At 36.0% G+C, this 12071-nt stretch overlaps 2 protein-coding genes across 2 annotated transcripts; both read right to left on the bottom strand.

Moving 5' to 3' along the window:
* Positions 1 to 6275: 6275 nt before the first annotated feature.
* LOC134856900 (uncharacterized) lies at positions 6276 to 7190 on the bottom strand. The gene has a single exon (XM_063873194.1). It carries the CDS (start codon positions 7028 to 7030, stop codon positions 6527 to 6529), a length of 504 nt encoding a protein of 167 aa, XP_063729264.1. The 5' UTR covers positions 7031 to 7190; the 3' UTR covers positions 6276 to 6526.
* Positions 7191 to 9504: 2314 nt separating this feature from the next.
* On the bottom strand, positions 9505 to 12020 carry LOC134856901 (CXXC-type zinc finger protein 1-like). Its single transcript, XM_063873195.1, has 2 exons — positions 10675 to 12020; positions 9505 to 10393 (listed from the first exon to the last, which is right to left on the bottom strand). Exons 1-2 carry the CDS (start codon positions 11999 to 12001, stop codon positions 9657 to 9659), a joined length of 2064 nt encoding a protein of 687 aa, XP_063729265.1. The 5' UTR covers positions 12002 to 12020; the 3' UTR covers positions 9505 to 9656.
* Positions 12021 to 12071: the final 51 nt, after the last annotated feature.

Raw genomic sequence — 12071 nt, forward strand, 5'->3', positions numbered from 1 at the left:
CATATTAATTTCAGTTCAAGAGATGTAGAACCACTGATTCAGGGCCGTTTGGTGCATATGTCCCATGCCAACTTCCGGCGGCGCCAGTATACATTTAATTTGAAAAGAGAGCGCAAAATTTCCAGTCACAAGCTTTCAAAAAAGTAGTTTTTGGGCTTCCTTGTTTTTCGAAAAAAGCGACGCTAAATGTTTTGTAAAACTCTGCTTACAATTTACGTGGGTGTTGCGTGCTTTGCGTACTAGTTTCTAAGCTGTTGTTATGGGAATGACCTATTTTTATTCGACATACTACAAAAACTACTGGAAACAATTGTCGGTTTAAAAAAGATTTTCTGTTGAGTACCGACAATACTTGAATGAATCACACTGTTCATACTTAAAGGAATAAATGGAAATTTTAATCCACCAAGTGCTCCATACCAGAGTATTTTTTGGAAAAAATTAGTCTTTAGTGTGAAAACAACGTCTGATAGTCTCAGAAAGTAATAGGCTACCGGTAGGAATTCTCGCGCCAACCTTCCTCTCGCGGAACAATCACAAAATGTCTGTCCGTTAACGCTTACAAAATGCGACTCCGCCAATTCTGAAGCTCTCAGTACGAATACTTTTTATGAAAACAATGCTGGAAAAAGCTGAAGAAATTTCTTATCTTTATGTTTCGACATAATAGCGGACATAATTTATCTCATGGTTTGATATGTTTGAAACGTTAAATTTTTTATATAACAAAAATTTCGGGTTTTTTAAATTTCGACTAAGTGGAACTCAGAGATTTATTTTTAGGAATTATTTGTGCTGAAAAACTTAGTTTACTCTGAAATCATAACAGAAGAAAACTGAGCAAACTCGAGCACTTTGTTTTTTCTCATTTATTTTTTTAACCTTATATTAGAAAATTTTATATTTTTTGTCGAATCAGCGACCAATTATGCTTTCTGCGGTTAAAAGATAGCAGTTATCCGATAGTTGGTTTAGCGACAAGCTTTTGACGCGCAATTCATTGCCAAAAACAAAATGATAGATCAAACTGTACTACTTGTATCCGGAATCCAGTGACTTTTGAGCACCAAATATCTTTTATATTTTCCATATCGTTGCCTATCATTGTTCTATTGCAAGAGCTATTTGAACGCTTTCGGATCTGTTTGCTCAAATACAACCGGCCTACAATTAATGAACGGTTCAACTAGCTTAATTCTCCAGACGATGAGACACCTGTGACCTGCTATGAATAGTCGACAAGAACTACCCCTAAGATCAATGCCCCGTAAGCCCGTCGTTACTTCGTTGACGGCCTCACCCGATACACTGTTTCAAGATCAATTTCGCTAATTTCTTTGGGCACTTGTTCTGACAGGTATCAAAATACCAAAATTTAATACAAAAAAAAACTATTTTATTTAGGCTCTTGAAATAAAGCTAAATAAATCTAGCTCCCGGCTCGCCATCCATTTTTGTTTTTAACATTGATTTGTTGCGCAAACTAGCCTTGTAAGCTTCTAGGAAAAATTTTACAAAAAGTTCTTTCCATTAAGCCATTCAAAATCTCCAAACATTAAGTAAAAAGAACATTTGATTTTTTTGTTGGTAATGAACGATCTATTCCTGTCACTGAAATAGTATAGGACTAAACAAGGTTTTTCATCGTAGCATACACGAGTAAACTTAAACACGGGACTGTTTTTTATACTTCCAACTTTCAAAGATAATGCTGATTATTTTTGCTTGGGTTGGTTGTTTATCCAATTAATATCGACATTTTAACTAAGAATTTTTGACGGAATTTTTAAAAATCCGTCTGAAAGATATTGTTGTCCTGGGCTCAAATTTGAAACGGGGTTTGAAAATTGTTAATCTGGCAATTTTGGGATAATTAACGTGCGATATGTTAAGTTTTTAAAACACACGTAAGAAGCAAATTAGTCAATTCTAAATTAAATTGCGGCCAGCAATTTAATTTTTTTCAAATAAAACGAGACGTGAATACACCCTTTGTATTTTACATAGCTTCTGGAGGGATAAAACGAAATTTTTTAAAAAAATTGTTTCGTTATTTTTCGACCAAAACACGTTTTAATTGTCCTTAAAGTGAATTCGGCATAATAAGGGCTTTGCCCTGATTTACGCGCACCCTTGTTATTTCGCTTTTTGAAGAAAACGGATTATTTATAGGTATGGTATTTTTTTGTCAATTTTCGACGATCGAATAAGTTTTTAACAAACAATTTTTGTAAACTTATTGAAGATCAAAGTTCTGGGAGTTTAAAAATTGCCACTTTGGCCATTTTCTGGACTAAATTATGCGCCCTTTAAAGATTTTATCCATAATGCTGAAAGCATAACGCAAATTATTTACGCGCGACGGCCGAATTATTCCGCACAACAAAATCGTTCCAAATTGAATTGAGGCTAGCTAAGCTAATTGGTCGTATTAATTTCTTAAGTTGAATTTTCCCTGATGGTTTTTCAATATTTTCTTTTGCCAAAAACTAATCGATATGGATTAAGGGGCAGTCCGAACATTCAGTGTTTTACTCTGACATACGAGCACTCTTGTTTTTTTTAAAGACCAGTTTATATTTGGGGATAAAAGAAGGACACTGAGATGACACTTGAGCTTTAGTCTTCTTATTGGCACGAAAACTTTTTGATTTTAGCACAACATGGATGGCTTTCAAAAAACCATGTAGGTTTTTGGACAATTCTTTCATAAATTTAACTGAAAATTGTAAACTTTGAGAGAAGTTTGATTAAGTCAAACACAGTTTAGCAGAGTGCGATCGAGCGCAAGTTTTCAAAGACAAACAGTCAAGTTTTATTGAGTTTTATCGTGAGCAACAGATTGTTTCGATCCATGAGCCCAGATGCGCACAATTTTCGTGGGCTGATTGCCATGAACAAAACATATGTGTGTAAACATTGAACCATATCGGCTACTGAATGGTATGTTCGATGTCCAATTTTAACACTGCTCATTAAACCGTCTCAAAAAGATAGCACCGGTTCAAATACCACTTAACCGTATCGCGTTTATAGTATCAAACTTAATTCTATCACTGCGTCATCTTTCCTCATTGCAAGCATAAATATCTCAAAAATAGATCTGGACCATCCGTAATCGATCACCCAGCCTCAATATTCAGAGACACCTGCCTTCAATTTTTTCTCATGCTGTCTAGAGAGCCACTTTAGTTCATACTGCATTAAGCTTCGAAATACAAAATTATCACAAGCTATGCGCGAATTTGATTGAAAAGTGGCCCGTTAAGAACCCCTTTTCGAATTTTAAATGTTCGATAGATGTACTCAATTCGGATTTTAGGAAATTAGACGTGATCAACAAAAACGAAATTTAGACGTCGATGCGAAATTACAAATATGGGAAATTAGACGTATTGTATTGTTCGTGTCGGGGCTTAGGAAATTAGACAATAAGCAAATTAGACGGATGCTAGAAAAACGAAAATAGACGGAATTATTTTCTTACACATCTGTCATTTTAGACGTCACTGCTATAAAAAGGAAAGGGCCAACAAAATTTTTTCTTAACAGTCAAGTTTCACAAATACAAAAAGAACATTAAATGAGAATACCTATCAAGCAATTTATTTAAATGAACATAAAATGTCAAATCCGAATTTTACAGAAGAGTTTTGAATTGAATAAATTATGCATAATTGACATGTAAAATTTTTGTCCACCGAAATTTAACTGTTGTCTGCAATCATTTTTGTTTTTCTAACGCAATTTGCCGGCAAACAATTTTAATCTCTCTTACTTTCGTCTATTTTCTCACAACTGCAGTTTGGCAATAAACATCTTATTTCCTTTTCAGTGCCTCCGTCTAATTAGCTTATCATATAATTTCTCAACCCCCGTTCGTGTCTGAAATTTGTTTACCGACTAAAATTAACTTTCGTTCAGCTTTCTTAAATGCAAATAATTTTATCAGATGCCGCAATTTTCTTATTCCGCATTTTTCATATTCCGCAATTGTATAATTTATGCATTTCAAAAAAGCTTTATAGCCTTGAAATTAACATTTTATAAATCAATTGAGATAAATATTTTGATATGCAATGGGATCATATATCATTTTTGTAATTATTAAAACTTGTTTTAAGCAATAAGTTTTGTTAGCCCTTTGCTTTCCGTCTTAAATGCTAGTTTTGCAAAAATAATTCAACGTCTAAATTCGCTTTTGTTGGTCACGTCTAATTTGCTTATCGTCTAATTTCCTAACCCCCACTCAATTCCTATCTAGAACTAGTCTTTCAGCCGACTTAGATGAAAACCTTAAGACAAAGATAAACAAACCAAAGCGATAACTAAAAGGCCTAAAAATCTAAACATGGCTATTTCCGACAAGCAATAGAACAGCAAAGGTGCGATGTCAGTACATGCACGACGGGGGCTGAGAAATTAGACGATAATCAAATTAGACGGAGGTACTTAAAAGGAAATTAGACGATTTTGCAAAGGTACAATTGAGAGAAAATAGACGAAAGTGAGATAGATTAAAATTGTTTGCAGACAAACTGCATGAAAAAAAAATTGTTTGCAGCAGACAACAGTTAAATTCGGTGGCCAAAAATTTTGTGATACTTAACTCCTAAGAAAAATGTTTGTTGGCCCTTTCCTTTTCATAGCTTTTTCGTCTAAAATGCCAGATCTGTACAAAACAAATATCGTCTAATTTCGTTTTTGTAGCATCCGTCTTATTTGCTTATCGTCTAATTTCCTAGGCCCCATGCACGACATCTCACGCCAGCAAGGCTCTATAAATTAGCGTAATCTTTACTAAAAAGTAGAAGTATATTAACGCAGTAAATCAGTTGTCTCCTGTACAAAAAACTAACTCTTTCGTACTTACAAAATTTCCCCGATTTTATGAGGAAGCTTAATCCATTCATCCACTAAGTCTTATGTAGTTTTCAACGCCAAGCAGATTTGATGCCGGATGGCAATATAACTCCTCGATATAACCCAATTTAGTTTTGCTGAAAATATCTTTCAGTAGAAAAGTGTACAAGATGTGTTAAATTTCAATAAATGTCAAAACAGACGCTATAGAAACAATATCAGTAGAACTGAACATAACAAACACCAATTCAGGGTGGTCATGGTCTCAAAAATTGCTAACAGTGACGGCACTACTATTAGCAATGATAAAAAATGAATGCCAGGCACTGATAGTTTTTCTTTTTTAGCACAACTTATAACACAAAAGAAAATATTTTCTGAGAACAATGGTGCACAGATTTTTCAAAAATTTGTTCTAAACAAAAAAGATTTGAAGTTTTACCACTTCCATTATCGAAACAATTTCCTTCTGCCAATTTGGTTTTTGCTTTGTCACGAAAACAGTTTGACTCCATGGCCAAATTGTACCGCCTTATCCGTCAAGCGCAAGAAGTAGTCAGATTCATCGCTGAGCCAATGAATGATGAAAGAACATATTGGTTGAAAAAAGCACTATCGATCTGCTGCTACTGATATGGCACTGACAGATGACATTTCGCACTGGTTTGGTACTGGTGGTACTGCTACCGTGGCCTGATACTCTGACATTGATTGTTTTGTAACGGCTCAACTATAACTTCTTTCTATTATGCGACTTAAAGTGACTGCAGCTTAACTTTAGTACTAAAAAATAGAGTCAAAGTATAAAATAATATCAATTTGTATAAGCGAGTCTAAGCGATTCAAAATTTTATTTTGTTTTATTTTAGGGCCTCCATGGCGGATTTTTCTGCATAGTAATGTGGTTGACCCAAGGATCCATAGCATGGTCAACCCAGTACCTCCTGCTCCACGTTTTCTTCGACACCATTTTGTCCAACATTGCGCTATCCTCGGGGCCCAACACTTCATGCTTCTCCAACTGGCGCCTCTTTTTCCAGCTTTTCTTCCATAAATGGGCATGATATCCTGGCTGCCTTCGAATCCACAGTCCATTCGGAAGTCTGAAAAAGCGAGAAGCGACTGACGGCTTCTCTTCCGGTTCGCCGTCTTTCATGTTGTATTTGATTCTGTAGCCATAATTGCGAATGAAAGAGAGAGTTGGACTCGAGTCGGCAAATTTAACCTTAAGACTTGACACAGGGTGATGACAATATCTACAAATATTTTTCAAAACGTTCATAGCGGTCATCTGAAAGAATTAGCGCTGTTTGATTATAAATCTGTACTTTTAAAACAATACTTTTTGCTGTTATATTTCAGTAGCTTACATGATTAACTGATTCTCAAAGGGTCCTAATTTAGAAAACAGGCTCATAAGAAAATGAAATTGTACCATTGGTTAGACCGAATGTCTCATTCTCATAGTTATTTACAAAAAATAAATTCTTTTTAATAATTTCTAACCAACTGATGATGTAGCTGTATATCATTAAGAGATATAAAACCATAAAACTGAGCTGTTATTGATTCATCGAGATATTCACTAGAAAAGACTCCAGAAACGCCCAACAAAGAACATAAGATTATATTAAAATAAAATAAAGCACCGACACTGACTACGCTAAGTTCTCAAATTCGCGTACTGTTGTAGGCCAAACAGAAACCCACCAAATATCAGACCTCTAGTACCTAAAACTAGGTAACTCAGGCCGAGTCCAGCTAATACTATTGGCTCTACGACAATAGGCCCAATTGGAATGCGAGGAATGCCCATGCGTATCAACTTCTGATTCATAGAGTTGAACACATTGCCCATATCACCACCTCCTCCTCCTCCTCTCCTATTATTGTTATGCCCATTTGCGCCTCCATTTCGGTCATGACCTCCAAAAACCGACCTGGAATTTCCTGCCTCGCCGCCGCCGTTCTGGTTTCCTTGTCCAGAAAAGCTGTGGTCATCTCTTACGTCATTAATGGTTCCGAATTTAGTGGAGCTTTGGCGATTAGTTTGTCTCGGCGAGCTTCCTGACAGAGACTCAATTTGGGGGCCGCGAGAGCGCTTATTGATGCTTCGGTTCTGTGGTTCGTCGTGAATAATTTCACCAGTCGATGAAATTCGAACCATGGTTTGAAAGCTTATTTACTGTACAGTGTCGCTGAGATACCTAGTAGTGCCGCTGAGTGCTATGTCATAAAATGGCAGCTGTTGTTGCGTGAGACTTATCAAGACCAAGATCAGAAAGACATTGAAGCAATGATGTAAGATTGCTCAAAATCAAATGATCTGAAACAGGAAGATAACAAAAACATCAAGACAAGGCATAAAACTATCTCAGTGATCAAATCAAAGCCAACAAAAATAGTGTTTTAAGCCAGGAAAACTAAAACAGCAATGAAAACAAGCTTTCGAGCACAAAGCGAAAATGCAGCATACAATCAAATACAAAAAGCAAGGATAGCCTAGCCGGTTACTGTCCAAGTAGCACAGAATGTTCCGACCATAGTCCTTAAAAAGCTACAATAATTAATGCAATTTTTTCTGCGTGGGGTGATGAAAAAATCGTATGTAAAACTATATTTTAGACATAATTGAGACTCCTAGTAATATAGGCAAATTGACACACAAACTTTTCTTTAAAAAATTGACAAAAAAAACTAAGTTTTTAGAGTTTAAATTACGCATAAATGAGCTCTTGTACGCCTGATCTCTCGCTTTAGTTGCTCAAAATTAGACAAAAAATCTAAAATTTCAAACCCGTTGTTCTCAACATTAGGAAAAAATTTTGGGAATTTTTTATGTGGTTTTAATCACGACTGAAGGGTTTCAATATAATATATCACTCAAACCAGTCCGCTGATTAATTGTGGTACCTGATTTTGCGTGAAAAAAAAACAAAAAGAAAAACTAAAACAAACCCGAATACAAGTTCCTCCCCATTTTCAATGGTCGGAACAATAACTATGTACAGTAGTAAAAAAAAACTGAGTTTTCGTCAATATCAATTCAATCCCGATAAGTTTTTTGGTGATGACACTAAGCCCACTGCTTTTTAATAAATTTTGATTACTTATGTGTAAGAAAAGTTGGTTACGGAAAAAGTCTAGTTCCTGATTACGAGACACTTGGTCGCGCAAGAGTAATCAAAATATGAAATTGGCTAAAATGTGCAAAAAATGAAAGCAAAATCATTTATAAAAACTGTGGTGCATCTTTCTGGATCCGCATTATGCGACTCAAAGATCTTGAACAAAACATTCCATTCGAACTCTTATGACATGAGTTTACGGTACCTATTTTTGCTTGGAAAAATTTACCCTAGCTTATAGTTTTATCCACAACTGATTGAAACAATCACAAACTGCTGTCAAGTCTGTTCATTATTTCGCACAGATCAAAAAAACGTTTTCCAAGCTAAAACACAAAGAGTAAAAACGATTAAATCTCAAGGGTAAAAGTTAAACCAATTTTAGAACCAAAAAAATCAGAAAAACTTGTATGACCTTTCCAGTTTGCTTTTGGCGAACCTCATTTGTATATCGAATGGGTTCGAGTTTCAGATTAAATAATAATTTCAAACCGCCAAAATATCAAAAAAAAAACGTGCAAAAAAAAGACTTTTTCCAATAAAAAAACGGAGATTTATTGAAGTTAATCACTATTTAAATTATCAAATTAAAACAAAAGTTTCATAGCAGGACTGCAATTTCTAATTGCATTTTTAAACGACTGAGACGCCGACCGTTTATCAGATTTTTTGCAGACCTCACTAATAGTCCATTTAGTTAGTTGAAGGGAAGCAAGAAAGTCAACAATATCCGCTCAAAATTAACCATTAATTCCACATACAGCTTCAAAATATAACCTGTTTCAAAGAGAATTATAAAAACTTAGATAACTAAAATTATATTAACCATAGCCAGATATTTATACAACCGCCTCTACTATAATTAAATCAAGAACATTTTAACAATTTAGCCAAAGCTCATACAAAAAATAATAATCAAATTGTTCCTTGTTTGGCCATTAAATCATCAATTTTGTTTATGATGACGACCACTTCGATTGAGATAAATAATATGACATACAATTACAATTAATGAACATATGAACAGGAATAATAGCAGACACTCTTGAAAAGAAACAAATGCTAAAACACAGCTGATTTCATTGCCGAGACGTGATAAAGAATAGCTTCCCTTCTCGCGATTTTGTCAAGTATCACATCTGACGCTTCGGGCCCTTTAGATGTCTAGGCACCGACGATGATGTTGTTTATGGGGATGTGGATGAGCTTGACGAAGAAGCCGATGAAGCCCATGATGGCGAATCCAACCGCAGTTGCCAGTGCAATCTTTTGGAACTCTTTTCTGTCTGGCTTGGAGCACCTCTTCACCAGTCGGATGGAGTCCTTGGCGAACTGTCTCACGGGCTCTATTGTGGTGATGATCTGATCCATTCTAGTTTTTTCACGAGACTGTTATTTTAAATGAGAATAACTCTGAGCTGAGTTAAGCAAGAACGGATCTGAAAAGATTAAAATTTTAGTAAATATGTGGACATTGCTGACTCAATGTTAAGACTAGATGAAATGAATTAAATGAACAATAACTAAATACTATATTGCAAACTGAGAAACTAAATTTAAGCGTTTCGATAATACGAATTTAAAGATTATTAAGAAGAGGAATTTGTCGAATAAAAACAGCTAGCGCCATGCTTGGAAATTTCGAAATTGACCATCAAAAATTTATCAATGCGCTTGACACGTGTTTAAAATCAAATCCATTACACTTCCTCGTGTTTTCAAGCTAGTTTCATATCTTGACTCAGATTCCAGAAGCTCGTCATATTTGATCAAATTATTGACCCGTTCTGCGTCAATAGTCGCTATTCGCATCACCTCCCATTTATAATGCTTGAGACACTTCCGCTTTAGCACTCTACAGTACTCGTGTGGTAATTTGTCATCGTAAAAAGCTTCACCGGGATTCGGTAATGGACATCCGCAAACTTCGTATTCGCCGACTTTATAGTCTTTAGCCGAGTGCTCTGGGCATATAATTTTTAACCTTTTACAGAAACTTGTAGTCCTGGTGTTGTAAAAATCGCAAAACAACATTGGGATGTTTGAAGCATATTTTGATTCGTAAGATGTCTGGGTCTCGATTTTAGCAAAACATCTTTCTATATGCTTGAGAGCTGTGAACTGACTTATTGAAGATCCGCATGTGAAACAGAAAATATCACCAGTGGCCGACTCTTCCGATTCTGGGTCGTCTTCAGGTAAAGGTTGGAGAAGTCTGGCAGATGAAATTTCTCGCTCTAAGTCTTGTCGTTCAATGTCGAGTTCCTTCACTCTGGTTAGGACAGCCGCTTTTTGTGCTCTGATCTTCTCTAACTCCTGTTGATCTTTCTCGTTGGCCACTGGAGGGTTCCTCTGCCAATCTGATATTTTTTCTGGCAGAAGAGTCAAAAGTCTTTGGCGAGCTGAAAACCAGCTGACGTTATATTAGATTCTTGAACCCAAAATATTGCCCACTCAATAGTTCAACGATTTTTAAAACAATTAAACTTTTGCAAGCAATCGATTCGATTGCTAAACTTTTCAAAGAAGTAGAGCATATATATCAGAACAATATTTTCCCGTATAATTCACCGCAATATTTTAAACAATCGATTTATGCCATACGGCGAATAAAACTAGTCGAATCCTATCAAGTTTATCAAAGAAAAAACACCTGGTTCCTTTAAGCCACTTTGAGACTTACCGAGATTCATTCCACATTCATCTGAGCAGTATTTCGAAGTGCGTCTACTCCTATTGATACATCCTGGTCCCAGACACTGGCTACTAGTCACAGTACCTCTCCCATGGTGGCCATCTTCGTCCATATACTTTCTCTTTTTCCGCCTTTTATGGGAGTAATCAATGTTTTCATCCTGATTAGTACGCAGATGATTATCATTGAGACTCGGTTCTAAGGTGTCTTTACTCCGTTCTTTTAATTGCACTTTTTCAGATGTCATCTCAGATCCCAAGCTGGATTCAGCCATCCTTACAACTTCATCGTTGTTGCCTTTAGACGAGCTTGATTTTTCTTTTTCTTTTGAATCTCGTACACTTTCATTGCTTTTCTTTTCAACAACTGCAGAAATAACATCAGCTTCAGATGATTCATTTTTACTGAACACCTCAGAATTTTTCTTCGCATCTTTGCCGATCTTCATGACAGCGAAGGATGAAGTTTGTTTCTCTGAATCACCTTTCCTATTTTGTTTCGAATTATCATCCTTCGTCTTTTCAGAGCTTTTCAGTAATTGAGCTTGTAATAATTTCTCTAAATTTTTTTCCGCATCCGATTTTCCCAGTTTGAAAGGCTTGTCCTTAAGAATTGCGTCATCTGGTCTTATTTTTCTCTCCTTGACCATTGGCTTCTCACTCCATTTCTTTTCCTCTTTTGATGATGCTGCTTCTCTTTCTTTTCTACTTTCACTGTTGTTTTCTACTTTTGATGTTGAACTGAGGATCGATGCCAAAACACTAGAATTTTTCGAACTAGATTTGTCAGAACTCTTCTTTTCGGAGAACTTGGTGGTTGCAAAACTTAACAGACTATCGTTTTTTGCGGTTGACTTTTCGGACATCAAATTATCTTTTTTCCTTTCTGATGAAACCTTTGTCGACGCTACACTTGAAGTTTCGCTTGTCTTATCTGTTTTCGGTTGTTCTTTCGTGGCGACGACAACAGATGATAATTTGGGAGGCTTCGTGGCTACTGGACTCGTAGTGGAGGATTTACTATCACTGGCTGTCGACTCAACTGGAGACACTTTCTGACTACTACTTCCTCCAGTATTTGCACTTGGAGGCTGCGTGATCATAAATTGTTCTCTATATTTCCTTTTGTACTTTATCTTTAGTCCAGGGTTTTTCTTTCTGCAGTTGTCGCAGAAGTACTTCTTAATCACTTTGGCGTCTTCAGCTGATACGTCTATGCAGTCTCCGTGGTACCACTCGTCGCATTTGTCGCAGCCAATCATAAAGCGGGAAATGTCTGTGCTGCGACATATACAGTATACTTCGTCCCCTTCCATTCGCTACTCTGAAAACTATCCAATATGCTAACTCGTTTTATTAACGTTTAAACATACTTTCATTACTTTT

This window comes from Symsagittifera roscoffensis, chromosome 1 (assembly GCF_963678635.1).
Source record: "Symsagittifera roscoffensis chromosome 1, txSymRosc1.1, whole genome shotgun sequence".
Lineage (NCBI taxonomy): Eukaryota > Metazoa > Xenacoelomorpha > Acoela > Convolutidae > Symsagittifera > Symsagittifera roscoffensis.

Excerpts from the sequence above, each read along its gene's own strand:
- LOC134856900 (XM_063873194.1), bottom strand. The coding sequence starts at position 7,030 with ATGGTTCGAATTTCATCGACTGGTGAAATTATTCACGACGAACCACAG.
- LOC134856901 (XM_063873195.1), bottom strand. The coding sequence starts at position 12,001 with ATGGAAGGGGACGAAGTATACTGTATATGTCGCAGCACAGACATTTCC. Across the intron at positions 10,394-10,674 it reads TGAATGTGGAATGAATCTCG|CTCGCCAAAGACTTTTGACT; the intron begins GTAAGTCTCAAA and ends GCTGGTTTTCAG.